This window comes from Pinus tabuliformis, chromosome 9 (genome assembly GCF_031772625.1).
Source record: "Pinus tabuliformis cultivar Carrire ecotype Pingquan chromosome 9, CPIR1, whole genome shotgun sequence".
NCBI lineage: Eukaryota > Viridiplantae > Streptophyta > Pinopsida > Pinales > Pinaceae > Pinus > Pinus tabuliformis.
This window is the reverse complement of record NC_142307.1, coordinates 634,161,392-634,184,383: the sequence shown is the minus strand read 5'-3', so window position 1 is coordinate 634,184,383 and position 22,992 is coordinate 634,161,392. Positions and strand designations below refer to the sequence as shown.

Below are 22,992 nucleotides of genomic sequence, written 5' to 3'. Positions count from 1 at the left end.
GCAGTACATCCCCCTTTTCTTGGCAAAAAGGGGCAGCACCTGATCAGCATGTCCGTGCCATCCTGCCATCATCAGCAACTTGATCTTTTTGATTGTAAACCCAGTCTGCATGTATTAATTGTAAATAATCTTAGCAGACATGAGTCATGTATGTAATTTGCCTAGGTGGACCTAACTTTCTGATGATAATCTATGTCCCGGAAGGTTTTTCGTCTCACCGATCCACGGATCGGCAGAGTTTTCCTTCAAACCTGACCCCAAAGCCGGGATTGATTTTGTCATTGGAATTTTAGGAGAATCCTAGTGTGTTGGTCTGCTAGATTATAGTTGTGTCGCAGAACTGGGTGATTTGTGAGGGTCTATGTTAAAGGGGTTTTCTCCCTTAAGATGTAAATTGTAAAAGTCATGTGTCCTGAGGGTCGAAAAATGTTTTAAATCCCCTCATGAGTCCTAAGTCCTAGGTCCTAGGTGATGTTTTCCGAAGGCTTAGTTCGATGATCCATTTTAAAATGAATTAAAAAATTAAAAAATGAATAAAAATAATAAAATAATAAAATAAGTAAAAATTAAAAAATGAAATAAATAAAAAATAATAAAAAATTAAAAAATAAAGCAAAAACCCTAACTAATAAAATAATAATATTTTAAGTGAATAAATCGACGGATGAGATCAAGAGATGTCTTGATCCTCATCAACGGTCGAGATCATTTCTACATGGATCACTCGAACTAGCCGTTGGAGGCATTTCCTTTAAGTAGGGTGCTAGGGGTCATTTCAAATCTGATCTGTGAGTCTGTACTGAAAAAGCTCTCTTGTAATCTGATTTTCTGGTTAATAAAGAAGACTTTGGGGTCCAAATCTGGCCGGTGTTACTCTCTGGAATTGCTGTGAGATGTTTATTTTTCTGCATATTTCAGTTTTCAGCCATTAATAATAGCTTGTTTTCAGAGTATTGTGAGCACAGGTATCTTGTTCACTTGCTAGGGTTTGAGTGTTGTTAGGGTTTCTGAAATAATGGCAGGTATCTCCATTATTTCCTGAAATCTAGCAGCATTCTTGCTCTCTTTATTGATGGTTGCTTGAGATGTGCAGGAAATCTTTAGGTGAAGGATATCGGTGGGCGTTTGGGGAAGTTCTAGGCTGAACCAGCCGACTCCCACAGGCTTTTCTTTGCAGAGCCCAGCTGATTTTGGGCCCTGGGTTAATCATTTAAAGTTTATTTCCTGTTTTGCATGAGAGACTTTCTTTCTGTTCACAGCAAAGTTCAAATTTCTGTTTCTTTGAAATATTTCTGTGCTTACTGCTAAATCTGGCTGCTAAGGGGCTAAATTTGTACATTAATCAGCTAATCTAGGGTTTTTAAGATTTTGCTTTAGGGTACAAATTTTTCATTAGGGTTTTGATTTTTGTGTTATGTACATATTATTTTTTGGGTGATTTCATCGTTTCAGGTTGCAGGATTTCTTAAGTATCCAAGGGTTTATCAAGGCTGTTCTGCTGTCCTGGCCAGATCTGAGAAAAGTTTTACGCTGATTCTATCAATATCAGTTTCTGAGATCTGCTTTGAGCTTCACGGTCCCTGATCAGCGAATTTGAGCTACAGCACTGAGCGTTTCTAGGCAATCCATTTACATATCGGTGTGCTAAGGCCGTCAGCAGAGGAAGGCCAAAACCTGCAAATCAAAATAAAATAAAATAAAAAATGATGAAATGTGGCTGACTGCATCAAAGCCACTAGCTTCAGTCCTCGGCATACATTTTTGGGTCTCATCGTTCCTCCAGACAGCAAACACGTCCCGCCCTTTGCACCTGCAATTCCACCTGCGTATTTTTACATCTCCGCCAACAGAAGAAATGAACGTATTTGAAAGGGAGCACGTTCAATCGCTTTCTTTTCTCAGGTGATACGCATGACTTCAGGGAGATCAGCTGTGGTGTGGTGGCTTTACTCCGTGAAGGCTCCAGCGTTACCATTCAAATTCAAATCCGCTGCCAGTATACCTGCGTTCCCACTTCAGTACTTTCGATTTCCACTGAAAAACGAATATCTCTGTGGTCGAAATGATCTGGTAAGTAAATCTGCTATCTCGCCGTCAAAAACCCCTCAAAATTTCCTTGCCGTCAATTGTGATTCTCCTTGCACGCGTCAATATTCCTTTCGTTTGAGCGGGGATCTCCATTTTAACGCAGAACAGGTAATCGATTTTCGGTGAACAGGTAAATCGAGATTTCTTAATGCGTTTTGCTTTGTATGTATTCACTTAGGGTTTTTTGTTACGTATTTAGATTTTAATCCTTTTTTTTTAAATAGTTTCATTTTATTACATATAAATTCCTAAAATATCAAATAAAAAATGCGTTTACGTTTAGACTTTGGTTTTTTTTTTAGATTTATGTTAGATCTGTAGAGTTTAGAGTTAGGTTGTCTTTTAGCTTTTAATTATTTTAGATTTTAGTTTTAGACTTTAATATTTGTTTTTTAGATTTTCATTTTTTTAGATATTAGTTAGATTTTGGAGTTTAGTTTTACATTTTTTTTTCTTTTTTAGGATTTTTATAATATAAAAAATGAGAAATAAAAAAAATATAAGAAAGGGATTCATTTGTAAAAATTGTTTAGATTTAGTTTTATTTAAAATTTTAGATTTAAGATTTTAATTTTTGTTTTAGGACTTTGTTAGGATTTATTTTGTTTAGATTTTAAAATAGTTTTTTTTAAATTTTGTTATAAAAAATAAAAAAATAAAAAATAAAAAAAATGTTTTTTGATAGATTTTTTAATTTTAATTTAATTTTTTTAGTCTAGTTTAGTTTTTTTTAGATTTTTATTTTTAGATTTATATTAAAAAAAAAAAAAAAAAAAATTTGAAAAATAAAAATTTTGTGGGAAATTATTTTTGCCAGTCTCAGGAGCTTTCACGTTATATGTTTTATGCTGAGATGCTAAATTTTCAAGTTTGAGATACGAAATATGATATCTGGTTAATAATTTACAATTCTCGTGGTGGTTTTAAGCTTTCATCTTTTCGAAGTTTTCAATTGCTGGATATCGTTTTGGTCATGTGATTTAGCTGATGATAGATGGTTGCTGTTCATGGTCCATGTTTCTATATCATTTAACAAGTAATCGTTTCTACATCGATCTGTTAAGGCACTGGTCTGCTCAATTAATCAAATCCATCGAGTCCTTTTTATATCGTATCTCGTGTCTCCCAACCAACTGGTCGACAGTTGGTCTCATCATCTCACAGGGACTACCCCCCTTAGCCACGGGAGACAGGCTTAAACAGAGGGATCGGGGATCAGAGTGACAGCCCCCGGTCTGAGCGTTGTCGTGTCAATTTGCGCGACAACATTTTTTGGCGCCGTTGCCGGGGAACCTTGTTTTCTCGGCGTTTCAACGACAATCTTCCTTCTCATTTTTATCTTTTCATCTGGCCCGGCAGCGCCAACATTTTTTGGTGCCGTTGCCGGGGACACTTTGTTCTCGGTGTTTCAAACGACAATCATTCATCTTCTCATCTTTCTCATCTCTCAGTTGAGCTGGCAGATTCAATATTTTGGCATCTTTTCATCACATATCAGCAGCGCCTCTTGGGTTTGTTTCCTGTTTGGGTGGCGACTCCACTTTCTCATTTTTCCCAGACAAGAAGCTTTCCTCATATCTGCTTGTGGTTACTTTTTGGATCCTAGAATCAGATTCATTGTTCAAGTGGCGACTCCACTTCTCTCATCTCTTAATTCTCTTGAGCAGACATCTCTTTCTATCATCCATTTGATCCCTTGTTGTTCATCATGGATTATTCATGTAAACCATGTCATTTTACTAATAATCTCCATGATCTTCCGAAAGAGGCCATTTCTAAATTATTTAAGTTCTCGGGTGATGATCCGGTCGCTGTTAGACATCATTTAAACATGTTTACTTGTGTAATGACCATATATTGTAGACTTCCTCAATATAATCAGTGAGATTTCAAGATGTGTCTATTTGTCCATTCTTTAGAGGGTGATGCCTTGAATTGGTTTAATAATTTTCCTAATGATTTTTTCACTTCTTTACAAGACATTCTCAATGCTTTTAAAGATAGATATGATAATCCAAACAGCTTGCCTTCTGCCCCTAAAATTGTGCAACAGAAAGAAAGAGTTCAAGATCAGAATGTGTCATAAACTGGAACTATTGCAGATCAAGTTCATGATAGTGAAAAATCAGAGATAAATGACAATGAAAAGGAAGAGCAAAAGCAAAATATACAAGATTTAATGATGCTGGTGAAAAATATGGAAAGCAAGCAAACTAATCTTATCAATGATGTTAAAACTTTACGCACCCATCTGGAAAAACGTAATAAGGAGATTGAGGACACGCAAAATCAGCATGCTAAGGAAATTAAGGCCATGAAAACTAAACATGAAACAGAAATTGGAAACATGCAAGCGAATCATGAAGAAGAAATAAATTCCATGCAGCATTGCTTGATGAACATAAAGGAAGAAAATGTTAAAGTAATAAAAGACATGGAAGAACATCATGCCAGACAAATTAGTGCTATAAAGGTTGAACACTCTAGACAGATGGATGCCATTAGAATACAGGTTCAAAAGTTTCAGCAATTGGAAAATGAAAGAAACCAGATAACATCAATAGATCAGGAGCCTTCTCATTTGTTGTAACAAGCTCCATCTTATTATGAGGAGGTTATTAGTTCAGTTGAAAGATGGTTGGTTGAAGATGGACTTAAGAATGATAAAGATCAGATGCGGGCTAAAGAGAGACATATCACGCATACTTCATCTGATAGTTTCGGGACAGAAAGTTCCAGCTCATCAGTAATTCATCCTGCCAGAAAGAAAAAGCGCAAGAGGAGGAAAATGAGAAGAAGATTTGACGCATCAGACGGCCGCGAGTAGCTTGATTTTTGGATAGGAAAGAGTCCTACCATATGCAAAATTGGACATGGCACATCCGACAAGCAGCCGACAGATTTGCCTGAAAGCAGGCAAATGCTCAGTATGCACTTTATTGAACACATGTGATGCCATGGGGCATTTTTTGTATCGTATTTCTAACCCTACTCCTTGTTTTTTCCGCATTTTTATTTCTGCTTTAGATAGTCAATAAATGAAGAGCTTTTATCTTTCCTGTGCTTAATGCATATGATGATTTTTGGATGGACGCTACTTATTTTTGTGTTGTATGGATGCAGATTCTGGATTCTCACATTCCTGCAAGCAGCAACGTGTCCCCAAGTAGAGCCAGATGTTGACCTCTACTGGTCAACTACCCATGCAGTACATCCCCCTTTTCTTGGCAAAAAGGGGCAGCACCTGATCAGCATGTCCGTGCCATCCTGCCATCATCAGCAACTTGATCTTTTTGATTGTAAACCCAGTCTGCATGTATTAATTGTAAATAATCTTAGCAGACATGAGCCATGTATGTAATTTGCCTAGGTGGACCTAACTTTTTGATGATAATCTATGTCCCGAAAGGTTTTTCGTCTCACCGATCCACGGATCGGCAGAGTTTTCCTTCAAACCTGACCCCAAAGCCGGGATTGATTTTGTCATTGGAATTTTAGGAGAATCCTAGTGTGTTGGTCTGCTAGATTATAGTTGTGTCGCAGAACTGGGTGATTTGTGAGGGTCTATGTTAAAGGGGTTTTCTCCCTTAAGATGTAAATTGTAGAAGTCATGTGTCCTGAGGGTCGAAAAATGTTTTAAATCCCCTCATGAGTCCTAAGTCCTAGGTCCTAGGTGATGTTTTCCGAAGGCTTAGTTCGATGATCCATTTTAAAATGAATTAAAAAATTAAAAAATGAATAAAAATAATAAAATAATAAAATAAGTAAAAATTAAAAAATGAAATAAATAAAAAATAATAAAAAAATTAAAAAATAAAGCAAAAACCCTAACTAATAAAATAATAATATTTTAAGTGTATAAATCGACGGATGAGATCAAGAGATGTCTTGATCCTCATCAACGGTCGAGATCATTTCTACATGGATCACTCGAACTAGCCGTTGGAGGCATTTCCTTTAAGTAGGGTGCTAGGGGTCATTTCAAATCTGATCTGTGAGTCTGTACTGAAAAAGCTCTCTTGTAATCTGATTTTCTGGTTAATAAAGAAGACTTTGGGGTCCAAATCTGGCCGGTGTTACTCTCTGGAATTGCTGTGAGATGTTTATTTTTCTGCATATTTCAGTTTTCAGCCATTAATAATAGCTTGTTTTCAGAGTATTGTGAGCACAGGTATCTTGTTCACTTGCTAGGGTTTGAGTGTTGTTAGGGTTTCTGAAATAATGGCAGGTATCTCCATTATTTCCTGAAATCTAGCAGCATTCTTGCTCTCTTTTTGATGGTTGCTTGAGATGTGCAGGAAATCTTTAGGTGAAGGATATCGGTGGGCATTTGGGGAAGTTCTAGGCTGAACCAGCCGACTCCCACAGGCTTTTCTTTGCAGAGCCCAGCTGATTTTGGGCCCTGGGTTAATCATTTAAAGTTTATTTCCTGTTTTGCATGAGAGACTTTCTTTCTGTTCACAGCAAAGTTCAAATTTCTGTTTCTTTGAAATATTTCCGTGCTTACTGCTAAATCTGGCTGCTAAGGGGCTAAATTTGTACATTAATCAGCTAATCTAGGGTTTTGAAGATTTTGCTTTAGGGTACAAATTTTTCATTAGGGTTTTGATTTTTGTGTTATGTACATATTATTTTTTGGGTGATTTCATCGTTTCAGGTTGCAGGATTTCTTAAGTATCCAAGGGTTTATCAAGGCTGTTCTGCTGTCCTGGCCAGATCTGAGAAAAGTTTTACGCTGATTCTATCAATATCAGTTTCTGAGATCTGCTTTGAGCTTCACGGTCCCTGATCAGCGAATTTGAGCTACAGCACTGAGCGTTTCTGGGCAATCCATTTACATATCGGTGTGCTAAGGCCGTCAGCAGAGGAAGGCCAAAACCTGCAAATCAAAATAAAATAAAATAAAAAATGATGAAATGTGGCTGACTGCATCAAAGCCACCAGCTTCAGTCCTCGGCATACATTTTTGGGTCTCATCGTTCCTCCAGACAGCAAACACGTCCCGCCCTTTGCACCTGCAATTCCACCTGCGTATTTTTACATCTCCGCCGACAGAAGAAACTACTGAACGTATTTGAAAGGGAGCACGTTCAATCGCTTTCTTTTCTCAGGTGATACGCATGACTTCAGGGAGATCAGCTGTGGTGTGGTGGCTTTACTGCGTGAAGGCTCCAGGGTTACCATTCCAATTCAAATCCGCTGCCAGTATACCTGCGTTCCCACTTCAGCACTTTCGATTTCCACTGAAAAACGAATATCTCTGTGGTCGAAACAATCTGGTAAGTCAATCTGCTATCTCGCCGTCGAAAACCCCTCAAAATTTCCTTGCCGTCGACTGTGATTCTCCTTGCACGCGTCAATATTCCTTTCGTTTGAGCGGGGATCTCCATTTTAACGCAGAACAGGTAATCGATTTTCGGTGAACAGGTAAATCGAGATTTCTTAATGCGTTTTGGTTTGTATGTATTCACTTAGGGTTTTTTGTTACGTATTTAGATTTTAATCCTTTTTTTTTTAAATAGTTTCATTTTATTACATATAAATTCCTAAAAAATCAAATAAAAAATGCGTTTACGTTTAGACTTTGGTTTTTTTTTTAGATTTATGTTAGATCTGTAGAGTTTAGAGTTAGGTTGTCTTTTAGCTTTTAATTATTTTAGATTTTAGTTTTAGACTTTAATATTTGTTTTTTAGATTTTCATTTTTTTAGATATTAGTTAGATTTTGGAGTTTAGTTTTACATTTTTTTTTCTTTTTTAGGATTTTTATAATATAAAAAATGAGAAATAAAAAAATATAAGAAAGGGATTCATTTGTAAAAATTGTTTAGATTTAGTTTTATTTAAAATTTTAGATTTAAGATTTTAATTTTTGTTTTAGGACTTTGTTAGGATTTATTTTGTTTAGATTTTAAAATAGTTTTTTTTAAATTTTGTTATAAAAAATAAAAAATAAATATAAAAAATAAAAAATAAAAAAAATGTTTTTTGATAGATTTTTTAATTTTAATTTAATTTTTTTAGTCTAGTTTAGTTTTTTTTAGATTTTTATTTTTAGATTTATATTAAAAAAAAAAAAAAAAAAATTGAAAAATAAAAATTTTGTGGGAAATTATTTTTGCCAGTCTCAGGAGCTTTCACGTTATATGTTTTATGCTGAGATGCTAAATTTTCAAGTTTGAGATACGAAATATGATATCTGGTTAATAATTTACGATTCTCGTGGTGGTTTTAAGCTTTCATCTTTTTGAAGTTTTCAATTGCTGGATATCGTTTTGGTCATGTGATTTAGCTGATGATAGATGGTTGCTGTTCATGGTCCATGTTTCTATATCATTTAACAAGTAATCGTTTCTGCATCGATCTCTTAAGGCACTGGTCTGCTCAATTAATCAAATCCATCGAGTCCTTTTTATATCGTATCTCGTGTCTCCCAACCAACTGGTCGACAGTTGGTCTCATCATCTCACAGGGACTACCCCCCTTAGCCACGGGAGACAGGCTTAAACGGAGGGATCGGGGATCAGAGTGACAGCCCCCGGTCTGAGCGTTGTCGTGTCAATTTGCGCGACAACAGACAACAACAAGAAAAACTTTATGATAGCAGCAATATGACAATGAAAATAGTAAGCTATCAATCATATCTTTATGCCAAAAATTTACCGAAATTTTTCCAAACTTGCCCACATGAATTATCAAAAATTTTCAGCCTATTATGATGTGATTTCTGGAATTATATTAGATATAATATACTTATTACAACTAGCAATTAAAACATGAAATAAGCCTCATGATGAATGCTCAACTCAAGAAATTAATTCTTTAATGTATTAGACAACTTAGGAATTGATTTTAGGCTAACCCACATGAAATTTTTCCACTGTTATATTTCAGACTTCAGAAACAGAATTATTTAGAGATAACGGTGACCCAAAATGTAGATCTAGGCCAAATTCTTGATACACATCAAACATAAATGACTTATTAATGTATTTAACAAATTTTTAGTTAATTTCAAACCTCTTAGATGTGTTTTTCACCACTATTAGAAAGGTATATGATTGTTGTAAAATACAGTGAGGAAAAAGATGGTTTAAAGATCAAACCCTTAGGCCCTAGGCCTTGAAGATCACTTGCCCAAGTTGCAAAAAAAAAATTCAATATCTGAAACAAAAAATTTTACCAAATTTTCTGCAAAAACCCACCAATGATTAGCTTCAGAAAATCAAATATTCAAATCAGAAATGGAGCAAGGGAATCTAGGGCCAATGAGAGCTAGCACTAGGTCCAATAGAACTAGCGTTGGGCAAGGAGAAGGTAGATCTGGGTTTGAGAGCCCCAAAACTTGAAACCTTTGTTCTAAAAAAAATTATTTTGCTTTAGATCTTACGATTTATTGCAAAATCTTTAATGGCTGGCCTTGAAAAAATATTTGGGACAAGACATTGCCTTTTAGGGCCTAGATTTGTCTCAAAAGCCCCAGATCTGCTTGGAAAAATCTCAAATCTGAAGATTTGTTTGGCTGATTTACCAGATCTATTTCTGCAAACAACCTTTGAGCCCAGATCTTGCCCTCTAGGGTCTAGATCTAGCTCAGATCTGAAGATTTTCTTGGTTGATTTCTCAAATCTATTCCTGCAAACAATCTTTGAGCATAGATCTTACCCTGTAGGGTCTAGATCTAGCTCAGATCTGAAGATCTTCTTGGCTGATTTCTCAAATCTATTCCTACACAAGTGAAAAGAGAAACACCCAATACCCAATATGTACAAAACTAGAGAAAATCCCAAAAAGCCCAAGTGTTAAAATTCAAAATTATGTTACAAAATTTCATAACTACACAAGTAAATAACAGATCTATACAAATAATTTACAGATCTATCAGATCTGAGGAGTATGAGTCGAATTCTGCTCCCAGATCTAATAATCTAAGGCTCTTAATAGTCAGATCCATCAAAATTTCCACAAAATATTTAAAATATTTTGAAATTTTAGAGAGGTACTAGTCCAAAAACACTCTGCAGAAAAAAAAGATTATCATTAGATAAATCCTGAGGCTTATATGAAGTAGGCTCTTCAGAAAATATGTGTTGAGAGTTGGCTGGTCCAACTGAGAACTATCCCAAAACACTCAATGAGAACCTGAGAGATCTTCTGCAAACACTAGGTCAACCATAAAATCAAGTAGAGAAATAGAACAACAATAAAATTTCGAAGAAATAGAGATACTTACTACTTCAATCAAAATTAAAAATGTTACCCTAGATCCAACAAACTGAACAAGATATTTGTATTTAGATTATTCTAAGAGAGATATTGATTGATAGTTTTCACATAATATTAAGCAGAAATTAAAACAATGTTACCATAAATTCATGAAGAGGAACACTATAGCACGTTGAAACCCCAAAGACTTTTGCATTAATTCAAAAAAGTATACAAGAGAGCTTGAGAGCTTAGTACATGACTCAAAGGTCAGATGATCTCAACTGACAATTGACCTCCTATTTAAAGATAAATCTTGCAACGGCTAGTTCGAGTGATTCTTGTCAGAGCAATTTCGAGCATCGATAACAATTAAATTTCTTTTTAATCTTATCCGTAGAAATATTAAATTCTTGAGGAAATTCGAATTTTTCAATTAAATGCATTTTAATTAACCCAAAAATAAAAATTTTGAGCTAATTTCCTCAAAAATTTGACTTTGACTTAAACCCCAGGGACCAAAGGCTTAAAATTTAGCAAAATAATTAATTTTCCTTAGTCCTAGGACCTTTTAAAATTTGAATTTTAAGAACCCACGAATTTTTCCTTCGGAAAATTTAAATTTACTTAGGACCTATAATTAATTAAATTTCTGGCTTAGGATTTTAATTAATTTTTGGCCAGAAAATTTAATTAATTAACCTATGAGGGGATAAATTATTTTTCCAACCCTGAAGACACTTTACATCATTATTTTCATATATTTTACATCACAAGGGGGAAAACCCATCTGAAATAGACCCTCACAAACTACCCATTTCTGCGACACAAATATAATCCAGCAGACTAAGAAATTTGTAATAAAATAACCCAACCAAATAGTTAGGATTATTCCCAAATCACTTTTACATAGACTCGATCTATAACACTAGGACTTGCCTAAGATTTTGGTGACAAAACTCATTTCGGCTTTGGGGGTAAGGCTAAAGGAAAACTCTGCCGATCATCCGAGAATGGATCAGTGAGACAAAAAACCTCCCGAAATGTAGATCGTCACCAGAAAAATAGGTTTACCTAGGCAATTACATACATGACACAGATCTGCTGAGATTATTTACATCATATACATGCAGAATGGGTTTACATTATAACATGACAATCAGGTTGATGATGAAAACTGGATGACAAGGACACATCGATCAGGCGCAATCCATTTTTGTGAAAAAGGGGGTGTATTGCTATGGGTCGTTGACACGTAGTGGTCAACAGACTGGAAAACCAAATATCCTAAGATTTCCTATCTTAGGCTTCTTGCATGTAAATGTTTCTTCAGTGTCTTATCCTCTAGAATCCATTGTGGGTTCCTATTCTACAAATACTCAACTATGTTGCATGCTTCGGCTCACAAAAAGATTGAAAAAACCTATTCATGGATCATGGCCTTCACCGCATTGATGATAAACCTATTCTTTCTTTCTGCAACCCATTTTGTTGCGGGTTGTAGGACACCATATTCTCCCTCTTGATCCCTTCCTCATAGAAATCAATGAACTCATTAGAGGTGTATTCACGTTCATTATCTTTCCTTAGCACCTCGATCTTCTTTGATATCATGTTTTCCTCTTGAGATTTGAAAGCTTGGAAATGATCGAAGACCACACCCATTTTCTTCACGAAGTAGATCTAATTCTTCTTAGAGAAGTCATCATTGAAGGTCACATAGTAAGATGTGCCCTTTACTAAAGACACTGACATAGGCTTTTTCTAAATCAGAATGGATTAGATCCAGAATGCCTTTGGATCAATTCTCGCTGCTAGGGAAGGATGCCTTGACATTCTTTCCAAGTGCACACCCTTTGCACACTCCCTACTGGTCCAGACTAAAGTTTGGAAGTCTAGTGACCATCCATCTTAGTAATGATAGAGATTTGTGATGGATATGCCACATCCTCCTGTACCAAATATTGCACATGCTCTCACTATTGTGCATTAGTTCCTAAGGCTTAAGTAGGCTTACCCTAAAGTCTATATAGGTTCCCCTCTTGGACTCCAATCCTCACTGTATTATGATTGTCTCACTCTAGGAAGATGAACATTTGTGCCCTTCGAAAGTTAACCTCATAACCTTTTTCCTCCATGATTTGGATGGACAAAAGGTTCCTCTTTGGTCCAAGTACATAGGGTACCTCCTGTGCATCAAAGTAACCTCTTAACTCAAGCTAGAATTGAACTGTCCCTTGTACCTTCACTACATACTTTGCATCATCACTAATCTTAATATGGATCCTTGAGTTGTCCTCTACAAAACCACCATTGAATATCTCTCTAGCCTTTGTCATGTCGCAGGAGGTTCCACTTCCCAAGTATTAGGCACGTATAGCAATGGTGCTAATAGAAAGAAAATACACGAGTGAAAAGTCACTCTCGAACCTGGAAGAAATCTTAACTGTGTCTCTACTATTGCTACAATTGTCTACGACTTCCCCTTGCTCTTCTTCCTATGTGGACACTGAGAAGCAAAATGGCCATTCTTATGGAAGATATCACATTTAATCTTGCTCATATCTCTCTTCTTCTCGAACTGTTGTCCCTCTTATTGCATGTCACCCTTCTTGATGGAAACTTTCCCTTTGGTCTTCTTCGTCCTGTTGACTAAGGCCATGTTTTCATCTACTACTCCTCCTCCCTGTTTGCTAGTCTTGGACTCTTTATGAGTCTCCTCTTTGACGCAATCATCCCAAAGTCTCTCTTAGTTGGGAAATTTCTCCCGAGCACAGATTCCCATGATGAATGGTTACCAAGCGTTTTTGAACCCATTCAGAGCCACATTCACTAACTTTGCGTCCAATTCAACTTCTCCAATAGCTACAAGTTGGTCATGGATTTGTGTGATCCTCATAAGGTAGCTGGTCAAGTTGTTGAATGGGTTCATTCTACACTCTCTAAGCTTATTTTTGAGAATCATTTTCTAACCTTTGTTATCACTTTGAAATAGTGATACCATGGCATCAAACATCTATTTAGATATGGTATTTTCTGCAACATGTGGAATCAAATGATCCTTAATAGCTTCAAGGAACACCCTTTGTGCCTGTATGTTCTTATCCCATGTTTCTTGCATGGCCGGGTCTACTACTACTGGTGTCTGTGTGCTCCCTAATGTCTGCATTGGAGTTGGAGGAGGGTTGGACACAACTTCTCACAAGCGTCGATCCTTGAAGATCACTGAGATTCTTGCCTTTCATGGCAGGAAATTTGAAACCCCATCAAGTTAATCCTCAACTCTCAAATGTGAAAATTTGGTGACTCGAATTCCTACTACTACAACTGATTAAATTTCTCCTACTTGTTAATTTCTGAATCAAGTTATTTACAACGTTACACAGTAAACATCAAAATAAAAGTTAATACAACCTTCACAACATAAAATATTGCGGAAACAAAAACACACACAAATACATTGTTGTTTTTGGACCAATGTCCCTGGAAAAACCCAACTTGGGAAAACCGGTGCAACAACTGAGGATTTTATTATTATGCAGTAGTTTTTGAGTACAAATCTTTATATGCCCAAATTGGAAATCTAATACAGAGAATAAACTGGCAAAGAGGTAGTGAGAAATATTCTCACTCTGTCACTGGTGATTTGAATCTGATCCAGGCTATAAATGGCTAGCCCCACAATGCCTCTGCATAGTCTTTGTGTTAGTCTACGAAGATCTGCATCACGGATTATAGGAATTGTGTCACCCTTCCAGCTGATTGATTTACTGACTGGAACTTGAATCTTTGGCCCTCCGGTCTCACACCCTGGCTTTCGGCACTAGATCTCGACTCTCCCAGGAAAATTATGAACTTCCTCTGAAGCACTGCGCTGCCTCTGTGTGGCACTGCGCTGCATCTCTGAACCTTTTGTTGGCTTCTCTTCTTTGGACTCTCTGGAACTAAAAATTCCCTTCGGTCTACTATCCCTGCCCCTCATTGCAAGAAGATCACTTGATCTCTCTCCGACAACTCAACGCTGCTACTCTTAAGAAATTCGATCTCTAGATCTCACTATCTTGTGTGTGTTTTCCAAGTGCCCATCAAGATCCTTCTTATAATCTCTTGTTGGAGGACCAACGACCAAGATTAAAACATAATCAAAAGATAATATTAACTGGGAATTGATCCTTGTCTTCTTCTAGAAAATTCGCACTACATTTAATTAATACTCTTTAATTAATCACATTTTCTAAGTTTAGACTTAGGAATACATTAAAAAATGATTAATTATTTTAATTAAACCATCTCTAGGTGGAATTATCCCAAACAATTTTTGGGTCTTGGAGAATGCATGTGTCTTAGTCTCTCTGCAAAATTTCGAGGCTAGAGCACATCTGATGCTACATAAATCAACACTCCCTCTTAGCGAGGAATGTGCTCTAGTGTGCAACCCACCGTAGCATCACTCTGTCTCTATACCATCTCCTGTTATGCTGCTGATGTCTGGCTCTGCTTCCCATCAACTACTGCTCAACTCTGATTGCTACAGCCATGCTACTACTGACTCTGTTGAATTGTTGCCAACATTGCATCTGCACTGCAACTCTGTTGTTGCTGCCATTGCAACATCTACAACGGAAAAACATCCAAAATACTGAACTAACTATGTTTAGTATGATGCATCCGTCGTCCGAGTTTTGACTGTTGCTAGACTCTGCACTGCCATTGAAGCCTCTGCACTGCTGTTGACTTTGTTCTGTGCTGCTCAATATCTGACCGCTACTAGCTACTGCATTTGTCACTCTGGCACCTAACTACATGACCTGACACAGGTCCATCCTGCTACTGCTGACTATGGGCTCCCGTAGCAAGGTCTTGATCCAAGAGGTGGATTGCTCAAGGATCCTGCCCATCCTGTAGCTCTCTGAGGCTACAACTCTAGATCAACCCACCTTCGACCTGGAGGCATCTTGACAATCATGGAAAACTCTTCCTCTAGCCAAGAGGAAAGTCTGTCAATATCAGCGGATGCAGCTTGCTGATCCTACTTCTCCTCCTTGCCCCTTTTTCTGAGAGGACACTAATTGTTGTAGTGGCCCATCTCACCACACCTGAAGCACTTGATTTTTGAAATGACCTTTTTCCTCTTGCGTTGCTCCTGTTGCCCCTTTGATGCAAGGGCCACGTCCTCCTCTTCCTTCACGACCTTCGTCCCAATACTGCTACTGCCATTGATTGTGGCCTTCATGAGATCACGCCTCATCTCCTCCTACCGCATATCATCCCATACACGTTCCCAATCTGGTAGGTGTTCTTTGCCCAGGATGCTATGGACAAACACTTGTTAATCTTCAGAAATGTTATTCAGGGCTAATCAAACAAAATCTGTTGGTTGGGGCCCTAACCCTACTGAATCCAGTTGATCTCAGACTTCCTGAAGCCTCTTAAGGAAGCGGTCTATTTGCTCCCGTTTTTGCATCCTCATGCATCTCAACTTCTCTTCTAAGTACATCTTCCACTGCTTGGAAGATCCTTCGTATAGCATAGCTAAGGCTTCCCACATCTATTGGGCAGTATCCTTGCCAGCTATATGGGATACTACATGATCTCGAACCTCATCGAGAATGATCCTCTTAGTCTTCACCATCTCAGCCTTGTACTTCTTGAGTGGATCTGCATCGGCGAGCACAACTACCACACTATTGGCATACATCTTGAGATCATGCTCATCTAGAAGGAAGGAGATCCTAGTCTTGCAAATCACATAGTTGGAGTCTCCATCCAACTGATCTTAATCTCTCAATTCAGTTGTTGCCATCTCTCCAAGAAAAGTTGAATTGCTTCCTCTTCTCGTCTGCGCAACTACTGCCCAGCTATTCGCACTCCCTTATGGAGTGAGAAATCCTGCACACAACTATTGTTGCTCTGCTAAGAAAAATTCGAACTTCTTGGCTAGAAGTCCCCCGAGGAAAGAATTCCATCAGTGTATGCTCTTCCTTCCTCCTGACACTATTTTCACTAGCAAACTGCTGCAAAATCTGTGTCCCAGCTGAAGATCTACTCTACAACGAAACTATTGCTACTTCCTTTGCCTTTGGTACTCTTTGATCTGGGAAATTTTATTCTTTGTCGGCTCACTCAGAGAAGTAAAATTTCCATGAAAATACTGACCCTTCTCGTTAAGGAAATACGTTTCCGCTAAGGGTTTCGAATTACTGCCTATGCGAAAATTCGAATTGCCCCTTCTTTTTGCACTTAGTTGTGTGGCTTACGATCTGTGCTCTAATACCATGTGAAAATTTGGTGAACCGAATTCCTACTGTAGCAACTGATTAAATTTCTCCTAATTCTTAATTTATGAATCTAGTTATTTAGTGTTGCATAGTAAACATCGAAATAAAATCTACTACAACCTTCATAACATAAACTACCGCGGAAACAAAATGCTGCACAGGAGAGAAATAAACACACACACAAACACACCATTGTTTTTGGACCAATGTCCCTGAAAAAACCCAACTTGGGAGAACCGGTGCAACAGTTGAGGGTTTTATTATTATGCAGTAGTTCTAAGTAAAAATATTTAGAAGCCCAAACTGGCAATCTGATACAGAGAATAAACTAGAAAAGAGGTAGTGAGAAATATTCTCACACTGTCATTGGCGATCTGAATTTGATCCAGGCTCTGAATGGCTAGCCCCACGCTGCCTTTGTGCAGTCTTTGTGTCAGCCTATGTAGATCTGCATCACAGATTCTAGGAACTGCGTCACCCTTCCAGCTAATCGATTTTCTGACTGGAACTTGACTCTCTGGCCCTCTGATCTCACACCCCGACTTCCGACACTAGATCTCGTCTCTCCCAGCAAATGTAAAAACTCCCTTTGAAGCACTGCGCTACCTCTACGTGGCACTGCACTGCCTCTCTGAACCTCTCATTGCCTTCTTTACTTTTCACTCTCTAGAACTAAAAGATCCCCTCTGGTCTACTATCCTTTCCCCTCACTGCAAGAATATCACTTGATCTCTCTCCGGCAACTCAGCACTACGATTCTTGAGAAATTCGATCTCTAGATCTCACTACCTTGGTGTGTTTTCCAAGTTCCCATCAAGCTCCTTCTTATAATCTCTCATTGGAGCACCAACGACCAAGATTAAAACATAATCAAAGGCTAAGATTAAATAGGAGTTGATCCTCATGTTCTTCTAGAATATTCGCACCAGATTTAATTAACCACATTTCCTAACTTTAGACTTAGGAATACATTAAAAAATGATTAATTAAACCATCTCTAGGTGGAATTTTCCCAAATGATTTCTGGGTCTTGGAGAATGCATGTGTCTTAGTCTCTCTGCAAAATTTCGAGGCTAGAGCACATCAAATTGATTACCAACATGGATGTCCTGATATCTGTCTCTCAAGCTTATTAAAGTAACCTGAAAACCTATAGATATATTTTTCTCTCAAAGCAAGTGCTCTGATACCATGTTAAAATATTCTAAAAATAACTTTATAAGAAAACAAATCAAATCTAGTTACTTGCTAGAATTATTAACTTTTGCATGCAATGGAAAATGAGAAAAGCAATCACACATAGTGCACAAATATTTTTTCCCTTCTAGATCAGTTCATCATTCAAAATTATCTTCAGAACTTACAACATCTCCCTTATAGGGAAAAATCAAATCTGAAAAATCACTCAAATGAACAACAAACCTTAAAACTATAGTCTACATGAAAATCAAGGCATATTTCCCTCAAATTCATATCATTGTACATAATCCATATGACAGTACAAAATTCGTACAGATGGTTGTACATCTTGCTCTACTAGGCTGTATGGCTGCTCTTTTCCTTGCTGTTGACGACACTTGCTAAAGAGTGGTTGCCTTCTTGTTGAACTATTGTTGAAATCCTCACCAATGGTTGAAAATCAGATCTCTGATTTTCTTCTTCACTCATGTGACTTGCAAAATGAATGCTTTGTGTGTCTTTGTCCTTTTCCCTCTCTTTCTTTTATAACTTTGGCATGAGATAAAAACCTAATCTTCAACGGTTGAGATCTTTTGTGAGATCAATGGCTATTTTTTAATTAAATTATTAAGAGACCCACTTTAGTCACTTTATTAATTAAAAGTAATTTTAGTAAAAAAATGTTCACTTTATGAATTAATTAAGAAGGTGAACTTCTGAAAACGCATGGGATACTTTTAATGAAGATTTCCATAAGTAGACACCCTCATGGAAATACTTCGCTGACCTACAAAAGCTAACACAAAACCTATGAACACTGAACAACAATGAAGAGACTCAAGCTTGTGAATGGGTGGACAAATGAGGCTTCTCACATTATGTAAACCCTTGTTCACACCAGTAGAGAAGAAAGGGGTGAGAACACAATTAGGATTGGGTCTCATACTGAAGAAATAAGCACCAACGAGAGGAAACGGGCACAAGAATGACTCTAATACTGCTGTTGAACTCACAAGAATGCAAGAGAAATTTATGATAAATATGAGATACAAACTATTCATAAAATATACATATAAATACATTTTTTATGACGCTTGGTTTTCATATTCGAAGAGGCCTCTTTGAATTCTATGTCTGTTGGCCTTCACTTGAGGCTTTTCAGCTTCCAGTCAAGTGATTATGCTAATTTTACATAACCCCAAGGATTATGTTTCCAACACTCTGAAACATTTGTTAGGTATTGGTGTTCTTAATTCTCACTAGCTTATGTTCTTTATTACTAGCACTAATGTTTAGAAGTTAGTAGCTATACCCAACCATACTTCGTACTGGATTCCTAAATATGAAATCCTCATTGTCAAAGCCACTCCACATCAGAAACATTGATATTTTAATTAATCTCCATATATGGTTTGCACTTTATTTTAACTGTTTTGAACTTTTGTTTTGGATATAGTTCTCTTGTATGACAATTCTCAAATGTTGATAGAAATCTTGTCTCTAGTCACATTTTCCATGAATACGTGCACTTTAATGGATTTGTGTTTTGTGTATCCTAAATCCATAGTAAATGCTAGTGACATATATTGTACAATCCATTCTAATGTAATGTATTGTGTCTGAAATAGAAAAAAATATTTGTTGTTGATTTATAAAGATTCATGATTTAAAGTCCAACTTTGGTTTCAAGCATAATTCTTTAAAAACAATATCTATTAAAAGAGAATCAATTTGATTATCCTAAACTACTAATAGTACTAGCTATGAAAAAACATAACATTTGATATTGATCACCTTGTATATTGATCCATCATTGTCAACTAACATTTATCTTCATGTTGTGAGCAGGTTATAGGATACAAATGCTTAAAGCATTGGAAACTTTTAAGTACTCTAAAACAGGAGGCATGTTTATTAATTCATGCTTCTGCCATGAACAAACAGAGAAACAAGAGACATGGTTTGCATCAGACTCTCCGAAGATGAATAACAAGGTAATTCTACTTTGAGTGTATAAAGCATATATTTGGTTAGTAAAGGATTTAATTGGCCTTTATTTTTTCTAACTTGTTTAAGGGTCCTAGTCAATTTAATTAAGGATTATAATATTTAAGCAGGATTGTATAACTCTTTTAATCTTGCATTTCTTGCATGAAAACTATATACTAATCAAATTCAATAGATGTAATGCAATATATTATAGCTCTTTTAATACAATTACAATAGGAAACATCTTGGTAATATCCAAGGATTTGCTACTTTTCAAAACCATGCTAGAAGAGCCAACAAATCAGATTGGGCACTACTACCCACCACCGGTGGGTAATACCCATAGGAGCAAAAGTTTTCTCCTAAGATGGTCCTTAGCCGACAGCCAACATCCCCTTGCAACCACCAAATAGCTTGATGTGCCACTATCTTCACCACTTGAGCCAACCATATGCTACCTTTCCCATATGTTATGATCGTATGCTTGAAGGTGGGCCTTCCAAACCCGAAGGTATGGCTTTTCATTGTGCAATTGGGTATTTTTGTTTACTTATCATGGACACTTGTGGGCATGGATTAGTGGGGGGATTCAATGGAAAGAGTGGGCTTGGTTTGTACTCTTGTCTCCTTTGTCCAATTTGATGGTTAACCTTGTATTCTAGTCCTTTGCGATCTCCTTTATTGGCTACTAGTTGTAGGGGTGGAACTACATGGGAAACCTTGATTTTGGTTGCGTGGTCTCGCTTCTCGAAACCACATACATCACTCCCGTTCGTTCATTATAACCCCTTTCACCATATTTCCCATCCGAGTCCACATATGTCCATTGTGTCGACAAGGAGTTAGCCTCCCCCTCCCCTTGTCCACATCTTGGGTTGGGCCTAGAACGATGCCCTAGAGGTTGGAAGCTAAAAATAAAGGTAAAAGCATAATTTTTCCACTCTCAATAGGAAATGTACCATAAAATGCAAAAAATGGCTAGGATATACAAATTTAGCACATGGGAAAAAGCCAACAAAAGATGTACCCTATCATTATGGCCATCACCCTAGTTTCTAGGGCCCCTCATATTGACCCCCCACATCATTAAGGAAGCCATGATTGTCCCAACCCTTGGTGGGTGATGAACTGCTCCACCTTCAGGGGGTATTCACTACTATATCTTACACATCATGCTTTCATCCCCTAAAGCACCGAGCAGTTATAAAAAAGAAAAATCAATAAAAGGAGAAAGGCATATGAAGAAGGGTGGAAAAATAAAGGCTGGGGTAACTCATGTACCACGATTACTCCCTCCTACTTTCATACACCCAAGTGTGGGCTTCCCTTTTTATAGCTACCCTTGTACTGTGGCACGTGGCTTGGATCCTTCCCCTGATGCCCCACTCCATTCCATCATTATATCACATTCCACCTGCCATTTGATGGATGTACGATGGACATGTAACTCCCCTTAGAGGCTGAAACCACCTAATAGGGTCCTTGGTTAACCTTCTTCTTAAAATTGGAGACACTTATATGTTCTAAAGGCCACTATGGAAGGGCATGGCACTATGAAGTGTCCTCTTGGGCCCATTATGATTTGTAAGCTCACTTACTCAATTGCAGTAATGTTTGGTTGTACTGGAAGGTGAGGGGATTCATTTAATATTATACAGGATTGTAGGTGGGTCTTCATCTTGGGTTTGGTCTCCCTATACGGGGTCCAAGCCCTCCAGAGGGTCATATTGGCACTTGTAAGGTGAGTGTTGAGATCCAAGGGCCTCCACCGTAGCAGAAAGAAGATTGCCACATCATGGGAGCCTTCATCGCCTTACATTGCTTTCTCATGTTCCATTTATTTGACGATGATGATGCACTTGGACCACCTTGCCCAACCAGCTACACTCTTGCACCACACACTTGGTAGCTGATTTAGGTCCCAGATGAGGATGTGTCTCACCATGGGAGACAAAGGGAGGGCTTGCATCATTCTTCTAGCCCTGACATATGCGATACAAGCTTGTTCGATCCATTTGGAGACCCATGAGGATGTTTTGTGCCCCCACAACCACTTGGGGGTGCCGCAGGTCATTTTCTTGGATATCAAGGGGCCACCCCCTTTATCAATATTGTTGGAGCTCATTCATTCATCTTGGCACACACTGGACTCCATTACACCTCTTTAACGACCCTTCGACCTATTGTATCTATCATTTTTTCCTCTTGAGAGGCTTATTTTTGTATTATGGAGCTATCTTGGTGAGCTTGTCACCAAGTTATGTTACTTTTGCACATTATATTATTAGTTGGGGCATTATTAGGCCTAATTAGGAAAATTGAACCCCTTAGGAAGGATATGTATTGTTGTGATGATCATTTCATTGGATCATCACTTGGATTTGGATTAGTATCTCTTCTTGAGAATTTCGCATTAGGTATTGAGGACGAATTGGAGGTTCTTGGATGCATTTTGATGTTTTGAATCTTGATTAATGCTATTCTATTTTGGAGCTTCTCTTTTGCAAATATAATGGATGGATATAATTTTTGTGCCATGCAAGCTTCTCTCTTATGCAAAGTTTTCATTTTATGTTTAATGTATGGAATACTACACCATGATGTTGCTTGTGCTCTAAACTTATGCAAAAATCTTGAATAACTAAGTAGGCTTGATCTATTCCATGTGTTATCCATTGGGCATGAAAATAAAATGTTCCTAGGGGTTATCATGGAGGGTTCGGCCTTGAAACTCCATTATTTTGACAAATCGAAGCATAAATCCTTGTTGTAGCTGGGTAGTTACTTCACTAGGGCATGCAAAGTTGCAATTAGGATCCTTGATAGAGAAAAAACCCTAAAATAAATCTCATCCTTGACTCCATTCTCCCAATAGGCTAGGCACTGGTATTAGGTGATCACCCAAGATGAATATTTTTCTCACCTCCTTTCCTATTTTCTAAGCCCTAACCCTAGTAGGCTTCATAGGCCATTACACGAAATCCATTGTAACCATCCAAACTTGATGAAATTTGGTCTAGAATTGCGTCGGTTTGTCTTCAATAGGTCCTCCAATATCCATTCTGACAGTTTAATCTCAAGTTTTTCCAAACCCTAGCTCGAAACCATTTCTCCCTAGGTTTCCTTTGGTTAGTGGTTTCATTAAGGATCATTGAATTGAACATTAAGTTCAATTCTCATCTCTTTGATCCTTTTCTTCTATTTCACTTGGTCAAGACCCTTTGTTTGAATCTTCACTCCAAATTCTTGACCTT

At 37.4% G+C, this 22,992-nt stretch overlaps 1 protein-coding gene across 1 annotated transcript in view; it reads left to right on the top strand.

Annotated features, from left to right (window-relative positions):
- Positions 1–22,992, top strand: part of LOC149150230 (pectin acetylesterase 3-like) — a 392,890-nt gene that overhangs the window by 338,176 nt on the left and 31,722 nt on the right. The window contains exon 11 of the mRNA XM_089438183.1: positions 19,598–19,743. Within this exon, the coding sequence (XP_089294309.1) occupies positions 19,598–19,743 (146 nt within the window). The remainder of the gene's footprint in view (positions 1–19,597; positions 19,744–22,992) is intronic.